This window comes from Cyanistes caeruleus, chromosome 12 (genome assembly GCF_971803275.1).
Source record: "Cyanistes caeruleus chromosome 12, bCyaCae1.hap1.1, whole genome shotgun sequence".
NCBI classification, from domain to species: domain Eukaryota; kingdom Metazoa; phylum Chordata; class Aves; order Passeriformes; family Paridae; genus Cyanistes; species Cyanistes caeruleus.
In genome coordinates, this window is record NC_141712.1 from 1,645,874 (window position 1) to 1,670,152 (window position 24,279).

The 24,279-nt window shown below is 46.5% G+C and overlaps 3 protein-coding genes across 6 annotated transcripts; 2 read left to right on the top strand and 1 right to left on the bottom strand.

The window, feature by feature from the left end:
* The first annotated feature begins 37 nt into the window (after nucleotides 1-37).
* Nucleotides 38-6,627, top strand: LOC111934815 (uncharacterized). The gene is made up of 2 exons (XM_086847676.1): nucleotides 38-321; nucleotides 2,432-6,627. Exons 1-2 carry the CDS (start codon nucleotides 46-48, stop codon nucleotides 3,929-3,931), a joined length of 1,776 nt encoding a protein of 591 aa, XP_086703802.1. The 5' UTR covers nucleotides 38-45; the 3' UTR covers nucleotides 3,932-6,627.
* A 1,788-nt stretch (nucleotides 6,628-8,415) lies between these two features.
* On the bottom strand, nucleotides 8,416-22,320 carry TK2 (thymidine kinase 2). 4 transcript variants are annotated; one of them, XM_086847681.1, is made up of 10 exons: nucleotides 21,946-22,320; nucleotides 20,132-20,169; nucleotides 19,296-19,370; nucleotides 17,876-17,929; nucleotides 15,859-15,948; nucleotides 14,475-14,548; nucleotides 10,918-11,006; nucleotides 10,542-10,621; nucleotides 9,240-9,320; nucleotides 8,416-8,841 (listed from the first exon to the last, which is right to left on the bottom strand). In XM_086847681.1, the coding sequence occupies exons 5-10, from the start codon at nucleotides 15,940-15,942 to the stop codon at nucleotides 8,746-8,748; spliced, it is 504 nt and encodes a 167-aa protein (XP_086703807.1). In that variant the 5' UTR covers nucleotides 15,943-15,948; nucleotides 17,876-17,929; nucleotides 19,296-19,370; nucleotides 20,132-20,169; nucleotides 21,946-22,320; the 3' UTR covers nucleotides 8,416-8,745. The 4 variants fall into 4 exon arrangements, with proteins under 4 accessions (XP_086703807.1, XP_086703806.1, XP_086703809.1 ...); XM_086847680.1 differs by lacking the exon at nucleotides 21,946-22,320 and adding an exon at nucleotides 21,161-21,242; XM_086847683.1 differs by lacking the exon at nucleotides 21,946-22,320 and adding an exon at nucleotides 20,923-21,034.
* CKLF (chemokine like factor) lies at nucleotides 21,058-24,276 on the top strand. The gene is made up of 4 exons (XM_086847685.1): nucleotides 21,058-21,309; nucleotides 21,387-21,545; nucleotides 22,233-22,328; nucleotides 23,894-24,276. The coding sequence occupies exons 1-4, from the start codon at nucleotides 21,241-21,243 to the stop codon at nucleotides 23,996-23,998; spliced, it is 429 nt and encodes a 142-aa protein (XP_086703811.1). The 5' UTR covers nucleotides 21,058-21,240; the 3' UTR covers nucleotides 23,999-24,276.
* Nucleotides 24,277-24,279: the final 3 nt, after the last annotated feature.

Genomic DNA, 24,279 nt, shown 5'->3' on the forward strand with positions numbered 1-24,279 from the left:
GCGGGGCGGAGGCGCGGGGCGGAGGCGCGGCGCGGGGGGGCCGCCATGGCGGAGCCGGCGCTGCTGAGGGAGTACGTGTCGCAGCTGGCGGCCCGCGCGGCGCAGGGACAGCTCGCGGCCTGCGCCGACCCCGCGCTCAAGGCCCGGGCGCGGCGGCTGCTGGGCCCGGGGCGCCGCGGGGCCCTGGACTTGCGCGGCGTGGCCGAGCGCTGCCGGCGGGCTCGGGGCGGCCGCGCCCTGCTCAAGGCGCTGGAGCTGCTGGAGCTGCTGTGCGTCAACCTCCTGTTGTGCCCCTGGCGCCGGGAGATCCGCTCCCTCAAGGTACGGCGCTGCCGCCCGACCTGGGGCTACGAGGCCGCTTCCCCGGGCTGGAGCTTGGCAGCGGCACCGGGAGGTGGATTTGGGCCAGGGGCACATCCTGCTCGGGGCTGGGAGCGGGGTCAGGGGCACAGCCTGCTCGGGGCAGGGAGATGGGAGCGGGGTCAGGGGCACAGCCTGCTCGGGGCACGGAGCGGGGTCAGGGGCACAGCCTGCTCGAGACAGGGTGCCCAGCACGGTGCAGGGCTGCTCAGAGGTGTTCATTTGCCTTAATGAGCCTTGTCCTTGCTGAGGCCAGGAGTGCTGAGCAACTCCGGGGACAGGGAACGGAGCCCCTGGTTGTGGTGAGAAAGCAGAGAAGGTAAAAGCTACTCTGAAAAGCTTTGCTTTTCATCACACTAAGCTCTGACCAAAATCTGCCTATAAGCAGGGATGGTTTCAGCAGTGTTCAGTGGTCATCTCCAGTGACTTGGTGCTAAAGGCCAGGTGGGCCAGTGCCTTTCTGGTCCCTGATCCCAGCTCAGACCCTGCAGCTGGTGGAGTGGGCAGGGACAGCCCCTTGGAAAGAGGAAATGCTGTTGTTCTTTGCAGCAGGGTGGTCACGGTTACCCCACTTCCCCAGCACACTGAACACATCTCATTGCCCAGAAGACACAGCCATCTTCACACATCCCAAATTTAAACAGACTCCCCAAACGCCCAAATGCAAACTTACTGCCCTTGCTTTGGCAACAGGTGCTGATGAGAAGCCATTTCTTTGCTTCTTCCTGCACTTGGATCTTGCTTGTGGATTCTCAAACACCTTTAAATTCCTGTTCTCATTCATCTCCCTAAAACAGGGCAAAGCATAAGATAGTCAGGTCTACACTTAGTGGGTTCAGCTTTTCCTTACAGGAATCCTAGGCTGCATTACACTTAAAGACCAATGTGGGTAACCCAAAGTGTAAGAGAGCCTGCTGCAGGCCTGAAATAATTCTACTGCAAGGCACGAGTTGGAGAACAACCAGTACCTTGTGCACGTACAGATTTTATTTGAAATACATGGAATAGTATTTCTGATGTCCCTGCAGTGCCTGCAGCTGCTCCCCCTCCAGAAGGAACAGAAGGTGAGGAGTGCAGGGCCCTTCTGACAGATTTATCTGAGAATTATGCTGTGGCCATTCTGGGGGTCAGTTTTGTTCTCTTGAACCTCCTGCTTATGACACTGATGCTCAGGGGTCAGCCTTGGTCTGGCCCAAGCTGGGCAGCCTGAAAACAAGGTACCCCACTCCTGGAAATCCTGACTTTGCATTCCCACCTCTGTTCTGTTCTGACTTGACAGGAGTTGGTCATGTTCAGCTCAGAATAGTCTCTCCTATCACAGGGTATCAGACAAAACCAAAAAACCACTTCCAGTTACAAACTAGGCCTCGTGCCTGAGGTGGCTCTAAAACCAAGCAATGATTGGACAGTTTAAGTTGTTGCACAGCAGCAGCTTTTTGTGTTTTGCAGACAGCTTGGGCAAAGAGAGGTGTTTGGACAATATTTCTGTTAGAATAGTCTCTCTTCAGAAAGGTGCTTTCAAAAAATGGCAGTTTAATTCAAGGGTAGTCAGATTCACAGCAGGAATCTGAACCGTGGAAAAAGAATGTGTTAGAGACTTGTCACCAGTTCAGGAATGTGATTCACAGTGAGTGCATCATGTCTGTTTCTTTAGGAAAAGACCTCAGTGATTCATTCTGTGAGCCTCTGTTTGTTTAAAAAGCTTAGGTTCAGTAGAATACATAAGGTTTATTTCTGAGTTTCTCCAGTTTGACTAAAATAATTTCCTTACACTCTTCCTTTTTGGATACTGGTACTCTTAACCAAGACCCCAGCAGGTTTAAACTGGCACAACTTCACTGAAACTGGTGTGCTGTAGCAAAGCTGCAGTGCTCGAGAGGCTGCCAAAATAGAGCTGTTAGAAAAGCCTCACCCGCTGCAATTCAAAACTCAGACTTCTAGAGCACAGTTTTTTGAAAGCTATAAGCAAGTTTTGAAGTATTTTTGATCTTTAGGAAATCAACTCTTTCACATTTCCCTGCACCCATTCCCCCAGTGTTCATCAGCTTTTCCATGCTGTGTTCTATTCCAGACTTTCACTGGGAATTTTGTCTACTACATCCAGCCAGTGCTTCCAGAGGACCTTGTGAAAGCAGTCCTGGAGAAAATAGGTTATGTTGCAACTACAGCGACAGAGTTTTCACTTGTCAAAAAGAGAAACAATGAGGAAATGAAGCAGACTGCATTTGAGATATTCCTGGCAAGAATCGAGTGTGAAGCCATCCTTGAGATGACAAATGAAGAAAAGTATGGCAATTTGGAGAGGAGCCCACAGCAGGGAACACAAACACATCAGCATCGAGGAGAGGAGGATGAGGAAGATCAGACACCTCAGAGAGGAGACGCTGAAAGTCTGGGAAATGAAGGGAACAGTGAGACACCTTTGTGCCTTGCTCCCCAGCAGAAGTGTTCAGCTACCTGTGCTGCATCCTTTGAAGCCGCTGGGAATGTGAGGATCAAAGGGAACGCGGCTCAGTCAGCAGCTGCTGCATCCCCCGGCAGCCTGCAGGAGCACCAAAGGCAAGGCACCAACAGCACCCATCTCCCGGGCAAGTGCTCAGACAGCGAGGACTTCCTGATCAAATACAGTGACATTGTCATAGGGCAAACACCCATCTTCAGTGAGAATCTCTCTCCAAAGGCTTTGGAAAAGGAGCCAGGAGCCAGGCTGAGCGAGGAGTGTGCCTTGGCAGGGGCTGCAGAGTTGGCTGCACGAGCGCCAGGGCCTGCACCTCTGTCCCCAGGAGCCAGCGGCCCCCCTGCCTTTGACATGTTTGTTGACAGCCCCTGTGACGCCAAAACAATCTTGGAGTTTGAAGCTCCAGGAGTCCCAGAAGGATCAATTGAAGCAGAAATTAATGATGCCATAAACTGCATAGATCCAGCCCCTGGTGATGAACCCACTGAGCTGAAGTCTCTGCCCTACAAGGACTTTGCCCAAAACTGCAGCATCCCCAGGGAAGAAGATGTTTGTGAGCTGTCTTTAACCTTCACAGAACTACAAATCAAGGATGCTCAGGAAGCACTTACATATCCAGTGGAGGAAACTGGCCAGCCTGAGGCAGTGGCCTATGCAGGAACAAGTGACAGGCACGTTAGAGAATTTAATCACTCCCAAATAAAACAGACTTTCCTGACTGATGCTGAGCTGCACAAGAGAGCAGCTCCAAACACGGAGCCACCTTCAGGTCTGTGCTGTACTGCTGGGCACACAGAGGATTCCACTCCTGCTTCTGACAGCAGGAGACTATTCATGGATCCTGCTAAGACACATCCAGCTTCTGAGTGCTTCAGGCACGTCAGAGAGCCCCCCAACCTCACCTACATCCCCCCCCAGAGCATTGATGTGCGGCCCTCACACGGGGGCAGGAGCAGCGCACGGGGCAGGAGGAGCCTGCTGCAGCCTGCAGCTGGCTCTGCTCCAGGCAGGGAAGGGAAGCTGGAGAACTGTAACTCCCAAGAGACTGACAGCCAGGAGCCTTATGTCATCATTGACAGAACCGACCAGGCAGTGCTGTGCCATCACACCTGAGGCTCTAGTGCTTCATTGGTAATTACCTGGGGGGATTGTCCTCTCACCTGTGGCCTTGATCCTGTTGTCAGGGAGATGTTTAGCTTTGTCAAAACAGTTCTAAAAAAACCCAACCACATCACTGCTTTGGGACAGTAAATAGCAGTAGTTATACAAATTCTTAATTTCACAAGGAAACCTGAATGGTAACCTTAATAAAGGGTAGGCAAACTGCTATAAATTCAAATCCATTTAATTCATCAGTCAGATTCCTTCTGGCTGTTCTTAATGACAGACAGGTTTCTTCAGCTGGGCATCCTACTTTTCTTTTTTCCCTTCACAGACCTATTCCTAGAATATTCTTCCAGTACAAAGAAAATTCTTCTAAACTGGAAGACCCAGCTTTAGAAATGCCATACTGGAGTGCACTTCTGTTATCTCTGCATTCCTTTGAAGCTCTGTCTGAGCTGATCTTCCTCCTGACTTCAGCTGAATACAGGTTTAGAAAGTTTTATAACATTCCTTTAGCTTTAAAGAGGAAAACAGCTCTGTGAACACTTGGTTTTGTAGAGGCATTACCTGTGTTACAGGTTTTATATCCACCTCCATTTGTTACCAAAGTATTTTGTGGCCACCACCACAATTTCCAAGAGAAGCCTTGAGCATTTTAACTGGCAGCCAGCAGAGAGGTCCAGCCACGGCTGCCATTTCCCTTGCCCCTGCTCCTGATACTTAATTCTGCACCAGAAGTTCACAGAGTTTTTCTGCAGGCCAGTTCATCTCACTAAAATGAAGGGAAAACAATCTCATTCTTTGCCATTTTAGTGGCAGGAAAAAAATCTGCTCAGAGAAGGATCCCAGTGAGCAGCAGAGGCAGGATCAGGGATCTCCTGCAGGTGGGAGTGCTGTGTGGAAAGCTCAGGAGTGTTGGATCAGCTGGAAGCACTGAAAAGCCTGTGTCCCACACAGCTCTGAATTCTTTTAGGAAAGTGCACTGCTGCTGTGCTTAGGCACAGTCTGCAGTGCTGCTTCATACAGGTACCTCCAAGGGTTGCCAGAGGTTGGTGCCAGACTCTTATGGGTGGTGCCCAGCAGCAGAATGAGGAGCTATGGCCATAAACTAAAACACAAAAAATTTCATCTCAACATGAAGAAGAACTTGTTTTCCTGGAGGTGGCAGAGCCCTGGAGCAGATGCCCAGGGAGGCTGTGGAGTCTCCCTCTCTGGGACATTCCAAACCTACCTGGACATGCTCCTGTGTCACCTGCTCCCAGTGACCCTGCCTGGGCAGGGCTTGGGCTGGGTGACCTCCAGAGGTCCCTTCCAACCCCAAAAATTCTGGGATTCTGTGTTACACTAGACACTTTAATACTGTTTCAAGTAGCTTTTTCAGTAGCACTGAAATGTGTGCTGGCTTGGGCTGGGGTAGAGTTAATTTTCTTCACAGTGGCTAATATGGAGCTCAATTTTGAATGCTAAAAAATGCCTTTTATGTACAGTTAAAATATTAGCTGAAATTAATATTTTATGAATTGCTTACAATTGACTTTTATCCCTGAAAAAGTTCAGAGGAGCACACATGGATTAGACTAGAAAAACCTCAGGAACTAAAATACAAAGATTTGCTTTTTGAACAACTAATGGTTGCAATTCTGTCATCCCCTGTGTACATCCAGCAGTGTAGGAGAAAGAGAACTTTGGCCAAGGTAACACCAGGGGACAGAACTGCCTTCAGCTCTGGGTGGGGCTGTGAGAAATGTGTGTTAGGAATAAGAAGTGTGCACAGGGCTGTGTCCTCACAAGTAACAGTGGCATCCTTTGGGCTGTAAGATTCCCTGTATTAAACCATTAAATGACATTTTCTGTGCTGTGCAAAATGTATGTCCATAGTGAAATTAGAATTAAGAACAAACTGCAGATGACTGAGCTTCATACATACAGTACCATTTCCAAAGAAATCCTTCTTTTGGACTCTTAGATAAGAAAAAGTTCTGAAAGTTTAACAGAAGGTATCAAGAATATTTGGTATCCCTCTGCAAAGAAGCTGCAATAAGTAAGATAATTATTTAGCACACAAAATCTTACTTTTAAGCTCGAATTCTAAAGATTTACAACAGAGCAGTAGAACAGCATTCCTGGGATGACAAGCTTTAGTACCAACGTAGTACTTCACTAGGAAATGCTCTCTCTGTGCTCTTATCCTTACTAAGTTGCAGTGTTTTAGAAAAGAAACAGCTCATCAGATGGGAATAACAAGACAGGAGCTGCAATTCCTGACTGGGTGTGATTCTTTCAGTGCAAAGTGCTTTAGGCAAACCACAGCCCTACAACAGCAGTGATGTCCAAAAGCAGCACCATCAGATATTGTTGAAAAGCCACATAACTGAATGCTTCTATCCTGCACTAAGTGCCTGACAAATGTCTGTACAAAGTGATCAAAGTGCTAATGAAGCCTTGCTTGTTCCAGCTAAACCAACCAAAACCAGTAGGGGAAAAACAGATTCTGTACTGCCATGATCATTCCCCTGAAATTACCCAGATGAATGTGAGAGCAGTCTGAGTGCTGCATTGAAAGGATTCCCTTGAAGGCAAAGCACAAGTGAAGAACAACTCGGCTCTCCCTTTAACAAGTCCAAGAATGAAACCCCCACTGGTTTTCACTGCTCTCTGAGTACTTACAGGTCATAATAAACTGATTGTGATATAAACCCAGAAAAGCAGCTGTGTTTTTCATTACAAACAGAAGTAAACGAATGCAAACCAGTTAAGAAATCAGTTCATCCTAGGATTTTGTTAGAAACATTTGAAAATAATAACCCAGTCCCACACACCCTTTATTTTCACTGTTCCTCAGCTCAGCCAGAGCAGGACTGGGGATCTCATGAACACAAATAAGCTCTCTATAAAAAGCTAGCTGAAAAAGACCCTCGGGGCCATTCTGCAACCAGTTAAAAAAATCTGTGTTCTGAGGGTTTTTTAATTTTTTTTGCACTGAATTCAGTGGGACAGTTCTCTTCAGAACTAAGCTATTTTGTGATGTCCTGTAGAGCAGAAAGAGCTTCCTGAATTCAATGAAGTTGCATTAATGGGGGCAGGATTAGAACAAAACACCATTTCAAACTGGCAAGATCTGTTTAACAAAGCTACTTTAACTCAATGCACTTCATTAGCTTCCTGCAATAATAAAAAATAATAGAACTAATGAACATCCTACCTCTGTTGTGAAGTGTGAAGCCTGGGCAGGAAGGAGTCAATGCTTTGCTGTGCCTCAGACACCTGCTGGCCACTCAGGAAAAGGGGAACAAAGGAGGGGAGGGAAGGCAGCACCTTCTGGAGCCACTTTCCTGCTCAGGTCCATGGTGCCCACACAGCCCAGGAGCAGCAGTGGGCAGAAGCCAGAGGGACACTGAGACCATGCAGGCCTCAGAATGTCCCCAACTCCTGCCAGGGAGGCTGCACCTCAAGGCTCTGCCTGGCTCTCAGTGGTACAGCTGGCAGAGGAATCATCTCCCTGGGGAGGGACACAGCTGTTCCCATGCTAAATGCAATGTCTGCAACCCTCTGAACCTTTTGTTTGGTGGGTACCAGCCCAAGGGATCAAGACTGAACATTGATCTGACCACAGACATCAAAATTCCATCAGTCCAGCCTCATTGCTTGAGATCTTTCCACTACCTACTCTTACTCTTTTGTCTTCCATACTTTGTGGTGTTTTTGTACTTGAATAGAAAAGAACCCAAAGAGCTTCACCCCTCCTTTCTACTGCAATTCAACCAAATCCCAGAATCACTGAGGTTGGAAAATACCTGGGAGGTCATTGAGTCCTGCCTGTAACCAACCACTGTCACCCAGCCCAGAGCACAGTGCCACATCCAGGTTTCCCTGGAGCTGCAGGGGTCATTGTGGCTGAAGTGCAGCCCCTTGACCCCTTGGACCTCATGGCAGTGGCCCTGGCACATCCACCCAGCCTGGGCAGGGCCCTCGGCAGAGCCTTCCTCAGATCCCATTCCCACCCAACATCCATCACCCCGCTCAGCTGAGGTAACAGTGCCCTCCTCCAGCCCATCAGGACAGGTGTCAGACAGGACTGGGCCCAGCATGGAGCCCAGGGGAATCCCATTCCCAGCACTGGGCCCGGCCCTCAGGCAGTTCCCATCCCAGCCAAGGACGGCCCTGCAGCTTCTCCAGGAGATGCCAAGGGAGAGGGGCTCAAAGGCTCTGCTGAATTCCAGGGAGACACATCCACAGCCTTTCCCTCACCCAACCTGGAGGGGCACCTGGCCGTGGAAGATGGGGTGGGCCAGGCAGGACCTGTCCCTGCTAAGGCAGAGTGGTGGGGCTGATCTCGTGGCTCTCCTGTGGCTATCCCTGTGCTCACACCCAGCACCATCTGCTGGGCTCCAGGCCAGGCTGACAGCTCTGCCTCACACAAACCTCCCTCGGGCACACACTGCCCTTGCTGTTCCACCCCGAGCAAGAGAAACCACAGCACCTTCCCTCACAGGGGCATTGTAATAAACTGTTTATTTCAAATTACAAAAACAGGGTTGTCTTTGGGGAAGAAAACAAAAACTAAAGTTACTTCTAGGAAGCAGCTAGAGGGAAACAGCCACACTTTAGTTGAATAGAACTGACACTGTAAAGCTGATGGAAAACCTAAAAACACAAAGGGAATCTGCTCATATTCTGTTCCTGATTGGTATCTGATCATTTCAGAGCTGTAAGTCCACAGCATTTTACAAAACATAGTGCAAAAACATACCCATTATATTTAAATATTAAAAATACCAAATCAGACTCCAGTAGATGATTTTTGATACAACAATCACAGGGTTCTATAAATGGTTTCTGTTAGGTGGGTTCAGTATTTGGTCCCGGTTTTCTTCATACTTCTCTATCATTTTCTGCATGTCATGGTCAGCTCCAATAACCTTGGAAAGAAGAAGATGAACACTGGAAATAACTGATACCATAGAACTTGATTCCTTTAGAGCAGAACAGAACAGGACAGGACTACCAGTGCAGCCAAACTGGGATACTCCTGGGCATCTGCCCAAGCTGTTTTCTGCTGGGAATCTGGTATTCCCTGAAAACCTACACAGCTGATCCTGCAAGCAATCCCAGTCAATGTCCCCTCAAATTCCACTGCAGAGATGGCAGACCCCACTTCTCTGCTATACATTAACAGCTACCGTGTTTGTCTGAGGCTGTCCTTCTCCAAAGGACAGAAAAGCAGATTTATTTACTTTTACCACTAAACAATGCTCTTATTGTTTGGAAAGCACAATCCCCCACATACCTAATTGGTTATAATTAAAATAATACTCACAAGTACTGGGCAGGAAATTTCAAACAGTGCACGTTTAATGAGCCACTCTTCATAGAGCTCGTGAATAGCTTCTAAATATTCCTAGAAAAGAGGCACTGGAATAACACAACTGCTCAGGGATGACACACACATTGCAATCTTTATCCATTTGGGAAGCAGTTAAGAGACACATATAAAAGCCTGCAACACACGTCTTCCACTAAGAAAAAATAAAAAGCATCAGAAGGTTTTTAAGAAAAATTAATTCCCAGTACAAAGTTTAACTCCAGGAAGACCTCAAAGACACAGCTCACAGGAGCACAGGACTCTCAGCTCCTTTTAAGATCAAGCAACCTGATTCTCTCCCACAGGTAAAATGTGGTTCAAGATTTTACAGAGAAAAATACAACAAAGTAAGGACAAAAAGGGCAAGGCTGCAAAGAATATGTATGGGAGGCACTTTCTGTGTCAATACTTTTCCCTAGAATTCCCAGTTCACTTTCTCACATCTCAATTTCCTCTAAAAGCTCTTCTGCCTGTCATCAACTGTTTTTTTTCTTCATGGAGACCACTTGACATTGCTCATTCATAACTGCTCCCCTCCTCTTCAGCAGAGCTGCAAAGTAACACAGGGGTTCTTCAAATCGGTTACAGGAGGATTTATTCTCAAGGCAAAATTTCACATGGCCCAAAATTTAGCTTTTTGCACAGATCTTCAACTGACAATTGTTTCTCCTGAGCCACCCACCCAGAGCTGCAGAGGCAACTGCATTTCTATCTGGTCAGGCTTCTTTAGAAGCCTCCTGGCATGAAGGGCCATGCTGAAAATTGGCACAGAAAGTCACTGTTCCATCACCACCCTTTGTTTTAAAGCAGATTCCCAAGCTCACAATTTTCAAGGAGTTGCTTCTTTCCAGCCACAGCAGAGACACTTTTCATGCACAAACATCCTGGTGAGAGCAGACAACAAAGTGCCCACAGAAATCTCAGCTCCTGCCAGCCCAGGTATCCGTGTTTCACCTGGGTGAAGGTGTTTTGTGCCATTCCATGGGACAAAAGCAATTGACTTTTACATCTTGGAGTTGATTAATACTGCACCTAAAGTCAGCTACAGTGCACTGACTGCTACAACAGAACACCTGGGAGAGTCAGCATGCATGACAGATCATTTTTTAAAAATAAATCGAAATTCAATATTCAGTTTGCAGTGGAAACAGCTGCACTCAACATGTGCAATACTCAGAATACAATTGTAGTACTTAGATGGGAATAATTCAGTTTTCAAAGCTCCTCATAAGCACATATATCAGAGGAACTCCTTACCAGAGGAATGACTTTTTCCTCTTCCCTGCATCGTGCCTTTAGCCTCTCATAACAAACTTTAGGAGATGTCTGCAAATAAACTGCAGGAACAAACATTTTAATAGTTATGTTCATGGATCAGCTTTAAAAGCAACCAAGAAACTCACTTCACAAAGTACAGAAAGGAAGGATCCTGGCTTGGGTGCCACCACTGGACCTCCCCTTTGGCACTACCATGAATCAACCCATGAACCACCCACAAACCCAAACTGTCTGATGGTGTTCACTTTTATAATGAATAATGTCTTCATTTATGAGCCAAAAAAAATTATTATTTTTTCTCCCAGAAAGGAAACCCACCCACAGACACAGCCCTCCAGACCCATCAAGATGTTACCTATCAAATCAACTGAAACATCAATGTTGTTCTGGATCCAGTCAAACCATTCACTTAGGACAGCATAATCCACCTCTGGCATTCTTCCACTGAACAAACACAAGAAGCATCACTCACTGCATGCAGAGATCAACTCCAAACTCTCATTTTGCTCACCTGACCAGAATCCCTCCCCATCTACACCAACATTTATGAAAAGAAGGCCAACATTATGCCCACCCAAACTGAAGGCCACATAAACCATTGTTTATAAAATAGAAAGACCAAATATTTTCCTTTTTGTGTAAGTACTCAATGGTATTTATTGCTCAGGTTCTCTGTATCAGCACCAGTTCAAATCTGTCCCAGGACATGTCACCAGGAGGGCTGGATTTACTGAACAATTTCTTACAGAAGCCACAGTAAAAGTCAGCAAAAATATAATGTCAATGTGTCATTAAATTCAGTCCCACTGTGAGAAGTATTTGTGGAAAGAGTAGTGAAATATCCAATATGCTTAACTGGAACTCTGAACTCAGAGCACAGAATGTTGGAGACAAATGTCCCAAAGTTATCTCAGCAACAATAATAAAGTATCAGACAACTCAAGTAAAAGGGAGTTACTGAGGACATGTTAAGAATCACATGCTATGTTTTTATTAGTGTGTCAATTTTCATTTATTACCATATTCTGATTGTCAAATATTACTGATTTTACAGTATCCTCTCTTCAAAAAATGGAGTAACATACTCCATACTCTTTCCTAAATGCTTCTGCAACAGAAAAATTTAAAAAAAGATGGAGTTGGGAGGCCCCTGTGCTCTCCAGCTGAATGATTGAGACCAGTTATGCCATTTTAAATAGGACTGGAGAAAAATATTCCAAAGATTTCTAAACCAGTCCCCTGGCAAGCTGCTTTGATCACTTGCAAAACTGAACAAAAGTAATAAAGATATTTCCCTAAGTATGGAGATAAGCCAAATTCCCATTTGTACCACCTCCCCTCTTGATCTGCCATCCAGAAACAGGGTAACACTGGCCACTGCTGCTCTTCTGATACATCAGTTCTGGGTAGCAGGGATCTGCACCAGCCGAACTCTGATTGCACTGCTTTTCTCCAGGGTAGATGGGGGAAACAGGAAGGTTGAAATGAATTGGAAATAAGAAAAAGCTCCACTGTTCTTACCCTAAAAGACAGATACATCCAAGTCAATTCTGCATTGACCTGCCCTGAAGACCACACACCTTTGCTTTCCCTGGGTAATCCTGGGAGGACTCTGGCTCAAGATCCATAAAGACACAGGGAATATAAAAGGCACAAGTGTTTAGATTTCCAAAGTTTGCTGACATTTGACTTGTACCAAGTCACATTTTTACTGCCTAAGTGCAACACGAACAGAGCAAGTTTTCTACCGTAACTAGATGGATTCAGAGGGACAATGAGCTGTAGTGCTCACCTTCAGCACATCCTGCACACTCATGTGCACACAATTAAAACTCACCTAACACTGCCACTGACTCCTGTTTTAATGTGTCACAAAATAGCTACTTTCACACATTCCTCAATTATTGTTTTATTTATAATCCTTTTACACATCCTTTTCTTTTGGCTTGCTGCTGTAACGAAACAAAGCAGATGGCTTTTTCCCAACATTTAAAAAGAGCTGAAGTCACGAAACATCTAAGATGGTCTTAAAATGGCTGTTATTAAATTAATCCACAGAGGTGACACAAACAGATTGTCCTGGGATGACTTTATGATGCTTGTATCCCCAATTGCCTGTTTTATGTTCCATATTAAATTCTGTAGCTTTAACACTGGCTCTGAGAGCGAAGGGGGGAAAGAAGAAGCTGCAGTTTGTGTTGAGAGAGAGCCCTCAGTGCCCTGCATCCTGCTCCTGGGCTGTGGTGTTCAGAGAGCCCTCAGTGCCCTGCATCCTGCTCCTGGGCTGTGTTCAGAGAGAGCCCTCAGTGCCCTGCATCCTGCTCCTGGGCTGTGGTGTTCAGAGAGAGCCCTCAGTGCCCTGCATCCTGCTCCTGGGCTGTGGTGTTCAGAGAGAGCCCTCAGTGCTCTACATCCTGCTCCTGGGCTGTGTTCAGAGAGCCCTCAGTGCCCTGCATCCTGCTCCTGGGCTGTGTTCAGAGAGCCCTCAGTGCCCTGCATCCTGCTCCTGGGCTGTGTTCAGAGAGCCCTCAGTGCCCTGCATCCTGCTCCTGGGCTGTGGTGTTCAGAGAGAGCCCTCAGTGCCCTGCATCCTGCTCCTGTGGTGTCTGCAGCATGAACAGACAGAGGGACAGAGCTCTCCTTTGCTGTTAGTTTTTAGCTAGCTGAGGCAGAGAAGTTCCCTGGACTGTTTTTATCCTTTTTCCTTGGATCTGTTCAAACCTGCTCGGGACTGAAAACCCAAACAAACCCCGGAGCTCACACCTGTGGCCCACCAGGGCCTGGGCCTTGGCACTTTCCAGCCCTGGAGGGACTGATAAGAGACTGAGAGGGCTGAGCTACACCCCATGGAAAGGATTTGTTCTGGATTTGCCATCTCTTCCAACAGTGAGAAGTTTTATTGTTTAATATTATTCAATTTCTGTTAAATAAATATTTTTTTCCACTTTTCTCCAAGGAAATCTTTTCCTGAACCAGCTGGGGGAGGGGCCATTTGAATTTGCTTTCTGGAAGGACCCCATTCAGAGGTTCTCTCCCAAATTTGCCCTAAACCAGGACACAGATTTAGCCTCATAGCAACCAAGTCTTTGGGAGAAAAGCACTTTGTCTACAATGAAAAAAGAGGAAAAATGAGGATATCCCAGGCTGCTTGCACTGTGTGTGGACTGGGATGAGTAATAAGTGTGTCTCCACTTCCAAAGGCATTCCCGTGGCAGAGGTGCTGGTGTAGCACGGATGACACCTTGTGGCACACACTGGGTTTGTCTCTCAAGGCCACTGAAAAGCCACTGAAACCCACCTGTCACAGACACTCCTCGACAGAAAGGTCAAGCATTCCAAACAAACAAAACCCTGATTAATCCCTGCAGCATTTCAGTTTGTTTGGGATGGGTCAGTTATACCTAGGGCAGGTAACAGGTGACTGTTCTTTCTTTACCCACAGCCTACCAAGGTTTGCAGTCTGTTTTGAACCTGTCAATCCTAATTATGAGCAAGAGCACAGGACTTGAGTCCTGGCTTGCAAGAAATGCCAATCCTGGATGCTAGGCTGGACAACAGTGCCCAGTTCTCTCCCTCCTACAGTCTTATTCTTTATATCCTCATGTTTTTTTATCTGTTCAGCATGTGTTTGATTCAAGCAAGATTTGGAGATTCAGCTGGAAAGCAGGTAACTTCAATAGATGGTGTCTAAACAATACTGAGCTCTAAATATGCAGAAGCACTGCTGACAGAGGTTTTCCAGAGTCCTACAGGAAGTGGGCAGCACAGCCCATACCAAACACACTGCCACCCCAACACAGAACTGGCAGATTTCACAGCCCCTTAAATGCACATTACCAAAGAAATTATCATTTGATTAGATATATATTTAAAATAATCCAAGAAAGTAAAGTAAAAAACCACATCCCATACCTTCGATACAGATTTTCCACAAAAATGTGTTTTGCACTGTGAATTGATCTCTCCATCATCCTTATGGGGGAAATCTGCAACATAAAACTTGACTCTGTACATTTTCATGCTTGTTTCTTTGCAGACTCATATGGCATATATGAAACACAATTTTCAGATCTTGTGAGAAACAAACTTACTGGGAGGGTGGGAATCACAAAACAAACAAGGGCTGCTGATCTTACTCTAATTTGTTATTCAAACACCAGTTCAAAGCTAAGTGCCCAGCTGAGCAGGGAAGGTAACTCAGGGTACAAAAAAGAAGCAATTGGGATCTATTGCTGCCCCATCCCATGCATTGTCGGGTCACAGCACAGGGCTGGCAACAGACACATTCAAGAAAGGAAACAAGACTTCTAAAAGAAATAACTGCAGCTGACAGAGCCCTGGCCTCAGCCAGCCCTGCATGTGCTCTACCAGCACTTCATGCTGGAGCAGGGAGATCCTCATCAGAGCCTGGCAGAGCAACTTCCAACCCAGGTTAATGCACATTAATGAAACAAAAATGGCTCCAGCAAGCCTCAAATAACAAAAAAAGCTCAGACTGAAATACAGAGAAATCCTCAGGAATTCTTGAATGAACTTCTTCTCCAACAGAACAGAATTTCTATTGTTGTCTTGGAAAAACACTTCTTCCAAAACCCTAATGATTGTATGTGCCACTTTCATATTTGGCACTGCTGAAAAGTTTGCCCTGACACAAACTCAGAAAACAGAAAATAAGAACAATCAGTAAAATATAAGCATGGCATCTAAGACCAGGTCTTGTAATCAGGGAATAGAAGACAGCATAGAATGTAACAAAAAGTGTTTGAAGAAGAAAAGAATGAAGAAATCTTGATAAAAAGGTAGGATGTGAAATTTAATATTAAAAAAAGGAAAAAATTACAACGAAAAAAGGAAGTAAACCACCTAAAAAAGCAATAGAAAATGGTAGTGGAAGTATTTTGCATAAGCAGAAGAAGCAATGGCTAAATTTGTATTAGACAGCATGAAGCAGTACTATGAATTCTAACACAAGATTTCTTGGTGTTTGCCAAAGATATGAAATAATGAAATTACAGACAAGTCACTGATATGAAATGAGGAAGAGATTTGTGCAAGCCTAGTTTCAGAGGGTGTGCCCAAACAGCAGGATCAGTTTGGGGAAGTTGTGAGCAGGCAGGAGACAGAAGTTTTACCCCCAGAGCACACACTGAGCTTATCAATGTCTGCACCACAGAAATTCCCACTCACTGCAGGAACAAGGAATGAACACACACAGCATCTTAACTCTTATATACGAGGTTAAAAGGATTTAGCACTCATAACCACATTTAATTACTCTTAAAAGAAGTTTCCTTACCATGGGCCTGGTATGCTGCTCCAGCATGGTCAGCTGGACATAGGTCTGCAGAGTTATCCCCCACCTTGATGCATCCTGATACATTAAGCCCTTGGGGTCAGAGATGGAAGCAGGACAGATGGACATTTGTTAGGACAAACAGCACAACAGAAGTTGGGTATTTAGGAAGATTTTGCTTTTCAACAGCTTTGTTCTAAGAAGTGCACTAAACAGTGGAAAACCTGATGAGGTTTGACAAGAATTAAGTGATCATTTGCTCTCCACAATGGAGATGTAGAACAATGGCCCTGTCCCTGCAGACACTGAGTGGGAGGTTGGCTGAAGTCAGCAGGAACAGGTTTATTCTGCACATGGAACAGTCAGAACCAAGTAATGAAAAAAAACCTACCTACTACTCTATTGCTGTGCACTGACAGACTCTCAGTACACCCCATGCATCCAGAAATCAAACAGGATTCTAAGTATGGTCTGGGCCTCAGAAAATGTGTCCTTTACCACAGGCAGCTGTCCTTCCCAAAGGATCCTCACAGCAGCCCTCTAGTAGCTGTTTCACTTTCTGATTGCTGCAATTCCACACACACATAGAACTTACAAGAAATAATCTATCCTGCACAGCAGAGAAAGGATCTCACTCAAAATAAAATAACATTCAGTGTCTGTTGGCTGAGGTGACAGGTTTTAAACCAGCAGCATACATTGAGCCCACAGGTGTGACCTCCTTTTCTCCCTGCCAAAATCAGACTTTCCCAGTGCTCTAAGGCTGCTGTCCATGCTGCAACACATGCCCCACCCCTTCACTAACAATCAGAAAAGCATCAACAACTCCTAGGAAGGACACTTTGCAGTTCCAGAGGGCCTGTGATAACACCGATGGTATTTCACACATGTTGGGACAAGTATGGTTTGGGGTGTGTCCACAGAGCAGATTGCAGAGCCTGAGCACAGATCCTTGCCCCAGCCACCGTGGGGTTTCTGCAGAGGACATGAGCCCCAAGCACAGGACTGACAGCAGGAACTGCTTCCAGCATCCCAGCAAGTGTGCAGCTAGGACCCAAGGATATCCTGGGGGAAACAGTTCCAAGAAGCCTCGGTCACCCAAAAGGCAACAGAAGCCCACAACACCTCGCTGGGCTGCATTTTCCTTATCTGCAGCAGCCACAGGATCACAGATTCATACCTGTTAAGGGGTTGGGATGGACCTTAAAGATCATCCAGTGCCACCCTGACATGGGCAGGGACACCTCCCAGTTTCCCAGGTGCTCCAAGCCCCAATGTCCAGCCTGGCCTTAGGCACTGCCAGGGATCCAGGGGCAGCCCCAGCTGCTCTGGGCACCCTGTGCCAGGGCCTGCCCACCCTCACAGTAAAGAATCTTTCCCTATATCTAGCCTTGAATTTCCCCCTCTTTCAATTTTCACTCATTCCCTGTGTCCTGTCACTGCAGTTCCTGAGGAATTGTCTCTCTCTGGGGTCCCTGCAGCCCCTCAGACCCTGGGAGGAGCTCTGGGGTCTCCACACAACCTTCTCCTCTCCAGGCTCAGCAGCCCCAGCTCTCCCAGCCTGGCTCCACAGGGGAGGTGCTCTGTGGCCTCTTCTGGAGCTGCTCCAACAGTTCCATGTCCTTTTTGCGTTGGGGCACCAGAACTGTTCACAGAACTCCAAACATTAACTGACTGGATCTACCCCTCACCTCGAGTGACATCCTTCTCATCTCTGAAACAGACACAAGCACATTCAGAAACAACTGCCACACTCAGGGCTTACCTTCCAGGGAATTGCTTTAACTCACACCCCACTGGACACCCAGTCCTTGCCAAAACCACATTTTATATGCAATGTTTCTATTACATGCATGTCTTAATTGCAGTAGAAGCTCTTTTGCTTGGTGAAGCTTTAGTTTTTGCTTTGTGAGATTTGGATCACACCTTTTGTAGCAGTTTTGCTGGCTGATAAAAAGCCACCAGGCATGTCTTGCTAAAAGAAGTCACTGTAACTGCAGAAATAATTTCTGCCACTCACCAGGATATTATGACCTCGAACATTCCTCCACTTGTTCAAGGGTTCCTTCAAAACCTGGTTAAAAATAATTACTCCATGTTAAACACATCCTAGATTCAAAATACTTAATGTGACCCTACAAGTGCACAGCTATTTGTAAGGAATATTTGTGCAGTAAATCAGAGTATTTAAGACTTGTATTGGGAAGCTCATCACACTTAAAAAAAAACAGCACTGAATTCTGTAACACAAAAGGTAATAATGAACACTGCTAAAAAACAGAGAAGTGTCAATATCCAACATCTTAGCATTTTTAAACACTGATTACCTCATAAGCATGGCGAGAATTTTTTTAAATGAAAATAAGTGCCATGTAAGGGAAAGAACAGCTTAGCAGAGTATTTAGCATTTCAAAGACAAGCCCATCCCCTCACAAATTAATTTCTCAGAAAATAACACTTGCCAGCAAAAGAAGAGGATCAGACTGCTACCACATTTGTTTTTGTTTTGTTTTAGTGTTCTAACAAACAAAATGTATTCAAATTTTTTACAAAATTAATCAGAAAAGCTTCTACCCTGAATAGGTAAAATGACAAAAGACCTACCTGGTTCAAACAGGGTCTAAATCTGCAATAATACTGCAGAGTCAGGCCCAGGAGAATCTCATCAGCCTGGGAACTTAAGTAGCTACTTAAAAATGCTGCACTGTATGCAAATTAAACTCTGTTATCCTTTGGATTAACAGTTAATTACTTCACAAGGTCAATTCCTGTTAAATTACCAAATAACATCTGACAACACAGAATTTCTGTAAGGATTCCTAAAACTTACTACCAAATGTGTTGCCAGGTCTGTTGGGGAAAGCATTAATATCTGTTCTACAAAAACAACTGCTCACTGAGGTTTGGCCTTGATTTAGTTTAAAATACACCAAGCCTGCCCTTCCCCTAACCTGGTTCTAAGCAAGACAAAATCAAATACCAGATCAGTCTAAGAAATCTCCTGAAACAGTTCTAACAGATTTTCCTTTTTAAAAAAGAAGCCATCTATTCACTGGGATCTCTGTTACACGGCATAGGTATTTTTACATAATAATTATTTACTTTGCTTTTACTGGACCCATCTAAGATTTCAGTGACGTGAAATGGCAAACAGGCAAGTCCAAACATGCCCATGCTCTGTGGGTTGCTGCTATTTTATAAAGGTACAAACTCAGATTCACAGGTTTTACTGGTATTTTGGCATCCAGTACATACCATATGTGATCAACATTTCTCTGCTGCAATTTGACTGTAAAATGTTGGGGTGGTGTCCCAGCAAGCCTCTGGCTCAGCCCCTGCTGCTCCCTCCTCACACACCCAAGGACACGTTGGCTCCAAGACAAGAGCTAACACAGCTGCTCAGTGACGGAAATAAGGACAAACAAATGTGCATCCAGTACCTCAATGCTAGCAGTTTGTGCAAAATAATCCAGGCATGTTGTTTTTCCACTCGCTATGTTGCCCTCGATACAGATCTGGTGAAAAACAGAGTCACTCTGAGACCCCCACTGTGGCACAACAGTGAACAGCGTGTTAGAAATGCAGCTTGCCCATTCCAACATGCCAGCTCCCTACATTGGGAAGAGGTTATTTCATGGGAAGGCACTGGGGATCCATTTGGATGCTGTGACTCTCCCAGACCTCCCTGCTACCCCCACAGCCAGCCCCTGCCCTGCTTCCAGCTTCCTTCCCCTTCCCAGGATCCCAGGGGTTCCAGAGGGTCACCTGCTGCCCCTCACTCTGCCACAACCCACCTCAGAAACCTGATCCCAACTTAAAATAAATTGCCAGCTGAAGTAATAATTTCAGCATCCATTATATAGATATCTTAAACCTTAAGAGGGATCATAGTTTTATATTCAGAAACCTAAACAACTAAAATAAATTAAGAGAATTTTTTTTCGACTGTCTTAAAAGAATTTATAGCCCAGGGGGGTTATATAAAGCAACGGCAAGGCTACACATGCAATACTGAACCCAAACTGAAATCTGTCCTGACACAAGCCCTCACAGTTTTATTCCTCATAATTTTTGCACATATCTCTCACAATTTTAATACAATTTTCAGAACTAGACCGGCTGTGCACAGAGTACAACCCAGTGACAAACCCACCACCACACAGTAATACAGCTATGGCCTATGATTGCCAATAAAACACATTAAAATTATAATAAATTTATGATGAAAGAGGCTGCGCTTTATACTTAGTTTCCTGAACAAAATGCAAATACTTACAATTCTCTTTCTAGCATCTTTTTTTATCAAATGCTTATCTAGAATGGAAACAAACAACAGTTAAAACCAAAGCGGCCTGCATAACTTGGTTATACTGAGCCTCTTAATGTGAGGCCTTCCAGGACATTTCTAGGTTCCCTATGGCTTAGTATCACTATTTTCTAAATTGTCAAGCTTCAAGGTTTTAGGTAATTACTGGGTCATGTAACAGACACATTGTGGCACCGACTAACACAGATTTAGCTGAAGTTTTCCACTGTCCTTTACACTGCCAAGAGCCTATGGTGACTGCTCACACTTTGCCCAGACGTTTGCTGTATCTGCTGCTCCTCAGTGGGTTTGCACAGGAAATTTTTGGAAAGACCGACTGGAGCAGCCCGGTGGGATAAGGGTGAGGATTACAAAGCAGCTCCAAAATAAGCACCTTACACCTCAGAACTGCGGTAAAAAACCTGTCCAAGCCAAGCTGAACTTACGAGAGCCTTCACCCAGCCAAGCATGGCACGAAGGCAGGGACGAGCTCGGCGGTCACCCCCGGTCAGAGCTCCAGGGTCTGACCCCGCTCCTGCTCCCCCAAAACCGCTCCAGGGTCTGACCCCGCTCCCCCTCCCCTAAAATCGCTCCAGGGTCTGATCCCGCTCCCGCTCCCGCTCCCCCAAAACCGCTCCAGGGTCTGACCCTGCTCCCCCGGAGAGGCTCCAGCGCATCCCGAGGGCCCACACCGAACCGAAGGGACGCCCCAGGGGCGGCCGCCGGTCCCGGCCCGTGCCCGCGGTTCCCCCCGCACTTACGGCCGGCAGCGGCGCGGGGCCCGCCCGCTGAGGGCCCGGGGACGGCAGTGGCCGGGACCCGCCGGCCCCGCGCCCAGGCCGCGCCCCGCCGCCACATGGCCCATCGCCGCTGCCACCCGGACCCGCACCGGACCCGGCTCCGGCCCGCCCCGGCCCTTCCGCCGCCGCGCCATCACTTCCTCCGCCCCGGCGCTCTGAGGCGGGGCGGGTTCAGAGCCGGCTGTGGCCCCGGGGTCACCTGCGGCATCAGCCCCGGCATCTCCCCGGTTCCCGGCGTCGTCCCGGGGTGCCGGTTCCGCCGCGTACCGCCGGGTCGCCATGCCGCGTCTGGAGGTGGACCGGGCCTTCCCCCGCTCGGCGCGGGGCGCGCTGAAGATCGCCCGCACGGTACGGCCGGGGGCGGCCCCGGGGCCCGCGGGCAAGGCCCGGGCCGCCGCTGACCCCCGTCCCCTCCTGTCCCGCAGCTGGTGGCTCTGGCCGCCCTCGTCTGCTTCGTGGCCGCGGGATCGCACCAGGCCTACACGGCGCTCGCCAGCATGGAGACGGTGATCACCGTCCTGTTCCTGCTGCTCTACCTGCTGAGGCTCGACGCGCGGATGCGGTGCCTCTTCTGGCCGCTGGCTGTGAGTACCCGTGGGCTCCGAGTAGCGGCCGCTCTGGCTGGCCCTGAGCAGCAGTGGCCCCTGGCTGTGGGTACGGCTGTCCCCTGGCTCAGGGCACCAATGTCCCCGCGCTCCTGCGGCCGCTGATGTGAGCGCCAGCAGGCCCGTGAACAGGAGGGATCGCCTGGCCCAGGGGACACTGCCAGCCGGCTCAGTGATTGTTTCTGCACAGGTAAGGCAAGCCCCAGTGTTCTGTGGAGGTTGAGGCAGTTTTGCCTAGCGGAGCGTTCTGTTCCATCGGTTCTTGGATCCGATCACGGCCCCTCCCGGCATGGGCTCCGTTTGCCTCGCTGTGTAAATACCTTCACATCACAAATTAGTCACACGCTTTCACTCAAATACTAACCAGTGCTCATCTTACCTCACTTTTGTACGTGTATTTGCTGCTTCAGTCTATCAGGTGTAGCCAAGTTGCAAAAATCTGATGCAAAAACAACAGAGGGAAGGTAAAACGAGGAAGTTTTACTATAAATGCTCCTTTTACCCTCAAACCACTGGGTGTCAGTGTTCTCTCACACGGAAATTTCTGTAACTGTGTTCATGGCAATCCAGCCGTTTTTAACCATCCCTTCTCTGTTGGGAGCTCTGCATGTTCTCCTTCAGGCCTGTATTTCAGAATAAATATTTTGCTTCCACTGGCTGTTTCAGGATATTTTCAACTCGATGATTGCAGCATTGTTCCTCCTCGTTGTGAGCTTGTTTGCAATAATAATCAAGACCAACAAGGGGACATTGGCTGGAGGAGTAAGTAGGAACATTGTTAATGAATTTCAGTTCTTAAAGTGAAGTGATTTGACCCTCTTGGTACACTCACACTGTAAACAACTGTCTTGGAAGAACACTCTCAGCAGTATCAAACAAGGTACATTCAGTGGATCTCACTAAAAGAAAATAATCCTCACATTGCTAAGATTTGCATTCCTAAGATTTAGGGATGACTGCAGAGAAATACTGAAACACTTAAAATTTCTAGAGTTTTCAAGTAACCTACATTTGCTACCATAGCTTCAAATCCTAGGTAGGAGAATCCCTCTTTTAGGACTATCCAGTTTGGTTGTACTACTTGAGAAAAGATGCCAACAGTCCTGCTAAAAGGAGTTGAAATTTTTTAACAGACACACTGGTACCTCCCTTCTGGTGCATATATTGTTTTGTCTGACACAAACTGAGAAAGTATGTCAGTTGAAAAGGGGTTTTGTTCATACTATGATTGTAAGAATTTCATGTTCTTAAGGTTAAACCAGTTTGAGTAACAGGTACTTTCAATTCAAATGGCAGCTAATGTAATTAACCTTAATAAAAAGTAAGGAGGGGAAGAAAACCCCTCAGTTTTGAAAGTCTCTAGAAGTACAAGATAAGCTGAAATGTGACAAGCAACCAAAAGAAACCTAAAACCTGCCAGAGGGGTCTTTCAAACTCATTTTAGGAGATGGTGAGGGTGAAAGCTGATGGCTTCACTGGCAATGGCATCCTAAGCAAAAAGGAGACTTTCTGATAGAGTGACTGTGCTGGAATAGAATTTATATTCTCAGTTGTGAAGTTTACAGAAATTAAAGGTGGGAGCAGGAGACTGAGCAGGTAGCTGGGAGCACAAGTTTGGGTGGAATATGTGACATCTTCAGTGCTGGGAGGGACAGAATCACCCCCAGCTTGTTCTCCTGAGGCGCAAACTGCCTTGAGCTGTGCTCTCCCAAGAGTTCTCCTGAAAACAGCTCCCCTGATCAGATAATTCAGTGCCTGTATAAAAAATCCCTGTGTGCATGTGGGATGGGGATGAAGGGCAGGAGCTGAGTCAGTTAACTCAGTGACTCTTCTGCAAACACATTTTTCCAGTTCCTGCCTGAGGTTGTCTATTTTTAAAGTAATTGAGTACGTTTTCTTCAATTTGGAATATGTTTCCAATTCAGAGCTTCAGAGAAATGCATTTTCCTGCTGGGCTTGTCTGTATGAATACTGACTTTTCCCCTTGACTTTTCTCAGGGCCAGTCCCACTCATTAAGCAGCCCTTAAAGAGACAGAAGGGCTTTCATTTAGGATAAAAGCATTATGTGGCATAATGCAGCATTAGCTTAGCTTTCAAGGGGAGCACCACACTATCTCCAAGGCCTGACACAAACATCATAAACAGCAGGCTGTAGACAGCTGATGGGATGTAAATGTGGGTGTTTAATTTATCAGCTGTTTCAAATCACACACGCTTTCAAGGGCAGAGCCAAGTTAGGAAGATGTGTTTACTGCTGCCTTGATGAGTCACTACAGTAAAAGCACAAGGTTGATTGGGGGAACTAATTTTATGGTAATTTTTATAGGTGTTGGGTCTTATATTGCTTGTTCTCTGCCTTGCCGATGCGATTCTTCTTTTCAAGACGATTAGCCGTGATAAATCAAGAGGAAGGAGTGCTCCTGCCAAATAGGATTGATGTGTTAGTGAAAGAATGAGTTCTCCATTCTGTTTCCCCACTCTCTTTTAAAGAATTTGTATTTTCACATGCACATTTTTGAATTTCCTGCTGTTTCTGCAGGTATCCTTCATAAGGTTTCATACTTTTCCAAATGCAGTTTCAGCGTTGCAATTTCACCAGTTAAAGCTTCAGAGAAAATTGTCATGTTTTTCTAAAGTTAATTACGTTTTTATCTGTATGAAAATTATTTTCATGGTTGTCTTCTTTCTCTAATAAAAAGAAAAAACAAACGG

Excerpts from the sequence above, each read along its gene's own strand:
- LOC111934815 (XM_086847676.1), top strand. The coding sequence starts at position 46 with ATGGCGGAGCCGGCGCTGCTGAGGGAGTACGTGTCGCAGCTGGCGGCC. Across the intron at positions 322-2,431 it reads GGGAGATCCGCTCCCTCAAG|ACTTTCACTGGGAATTTTGT; the intron begins GTACGGCGCTGC and ends GTTCTATTCCAG.
- TK2 (XM_086847683.1), bottom strand. The coding sequence starts at position 21,019 with ATGTGGCGGCGGGGCGCGGCCTGGGCGCGGGGCCGGCGGGTCCCGGCC. Across the intron at positions 20,170-20,922 it reads GCCCCGCGCCGCTGCCGGCC|ATAAGCATTTGATAAAAAAA; the intron begins GTAAGTGCGGGG and ends TTTCCATTCTAG. Across the intron at positions 14,549-15,858 it reads AGCAGCATACCAGGCCCATG|ATTTCCCCCATAAGGATGAT; the intron begins GTAAGGAAACTT and ends TTTATGTTGCAG.
- CKLF (XM_086847685.1), top strand. The coding sequence starts at position 21,241 with ATGCCGCGTCTGGAGGTGGACCGGGCCTTCCCCCGCTCGGCGCGGGGC. Across the intron at positions 21,310-21,386 it reads CGCTGAAGATCGCCCGCACG|CTGGTGGCTCTGGCCGCCCT; the intron begins GTACGGCCGGGG and ends CCTGTCCCGCAG. Across the intron at positions 22,329-23,893 it reads AGGGGACATTGGCTGGAGGA|GTGTTGGGTCTTATATTGCT; the intron begins GTAAGTAGGAAC and ends TAATTTTTATAG.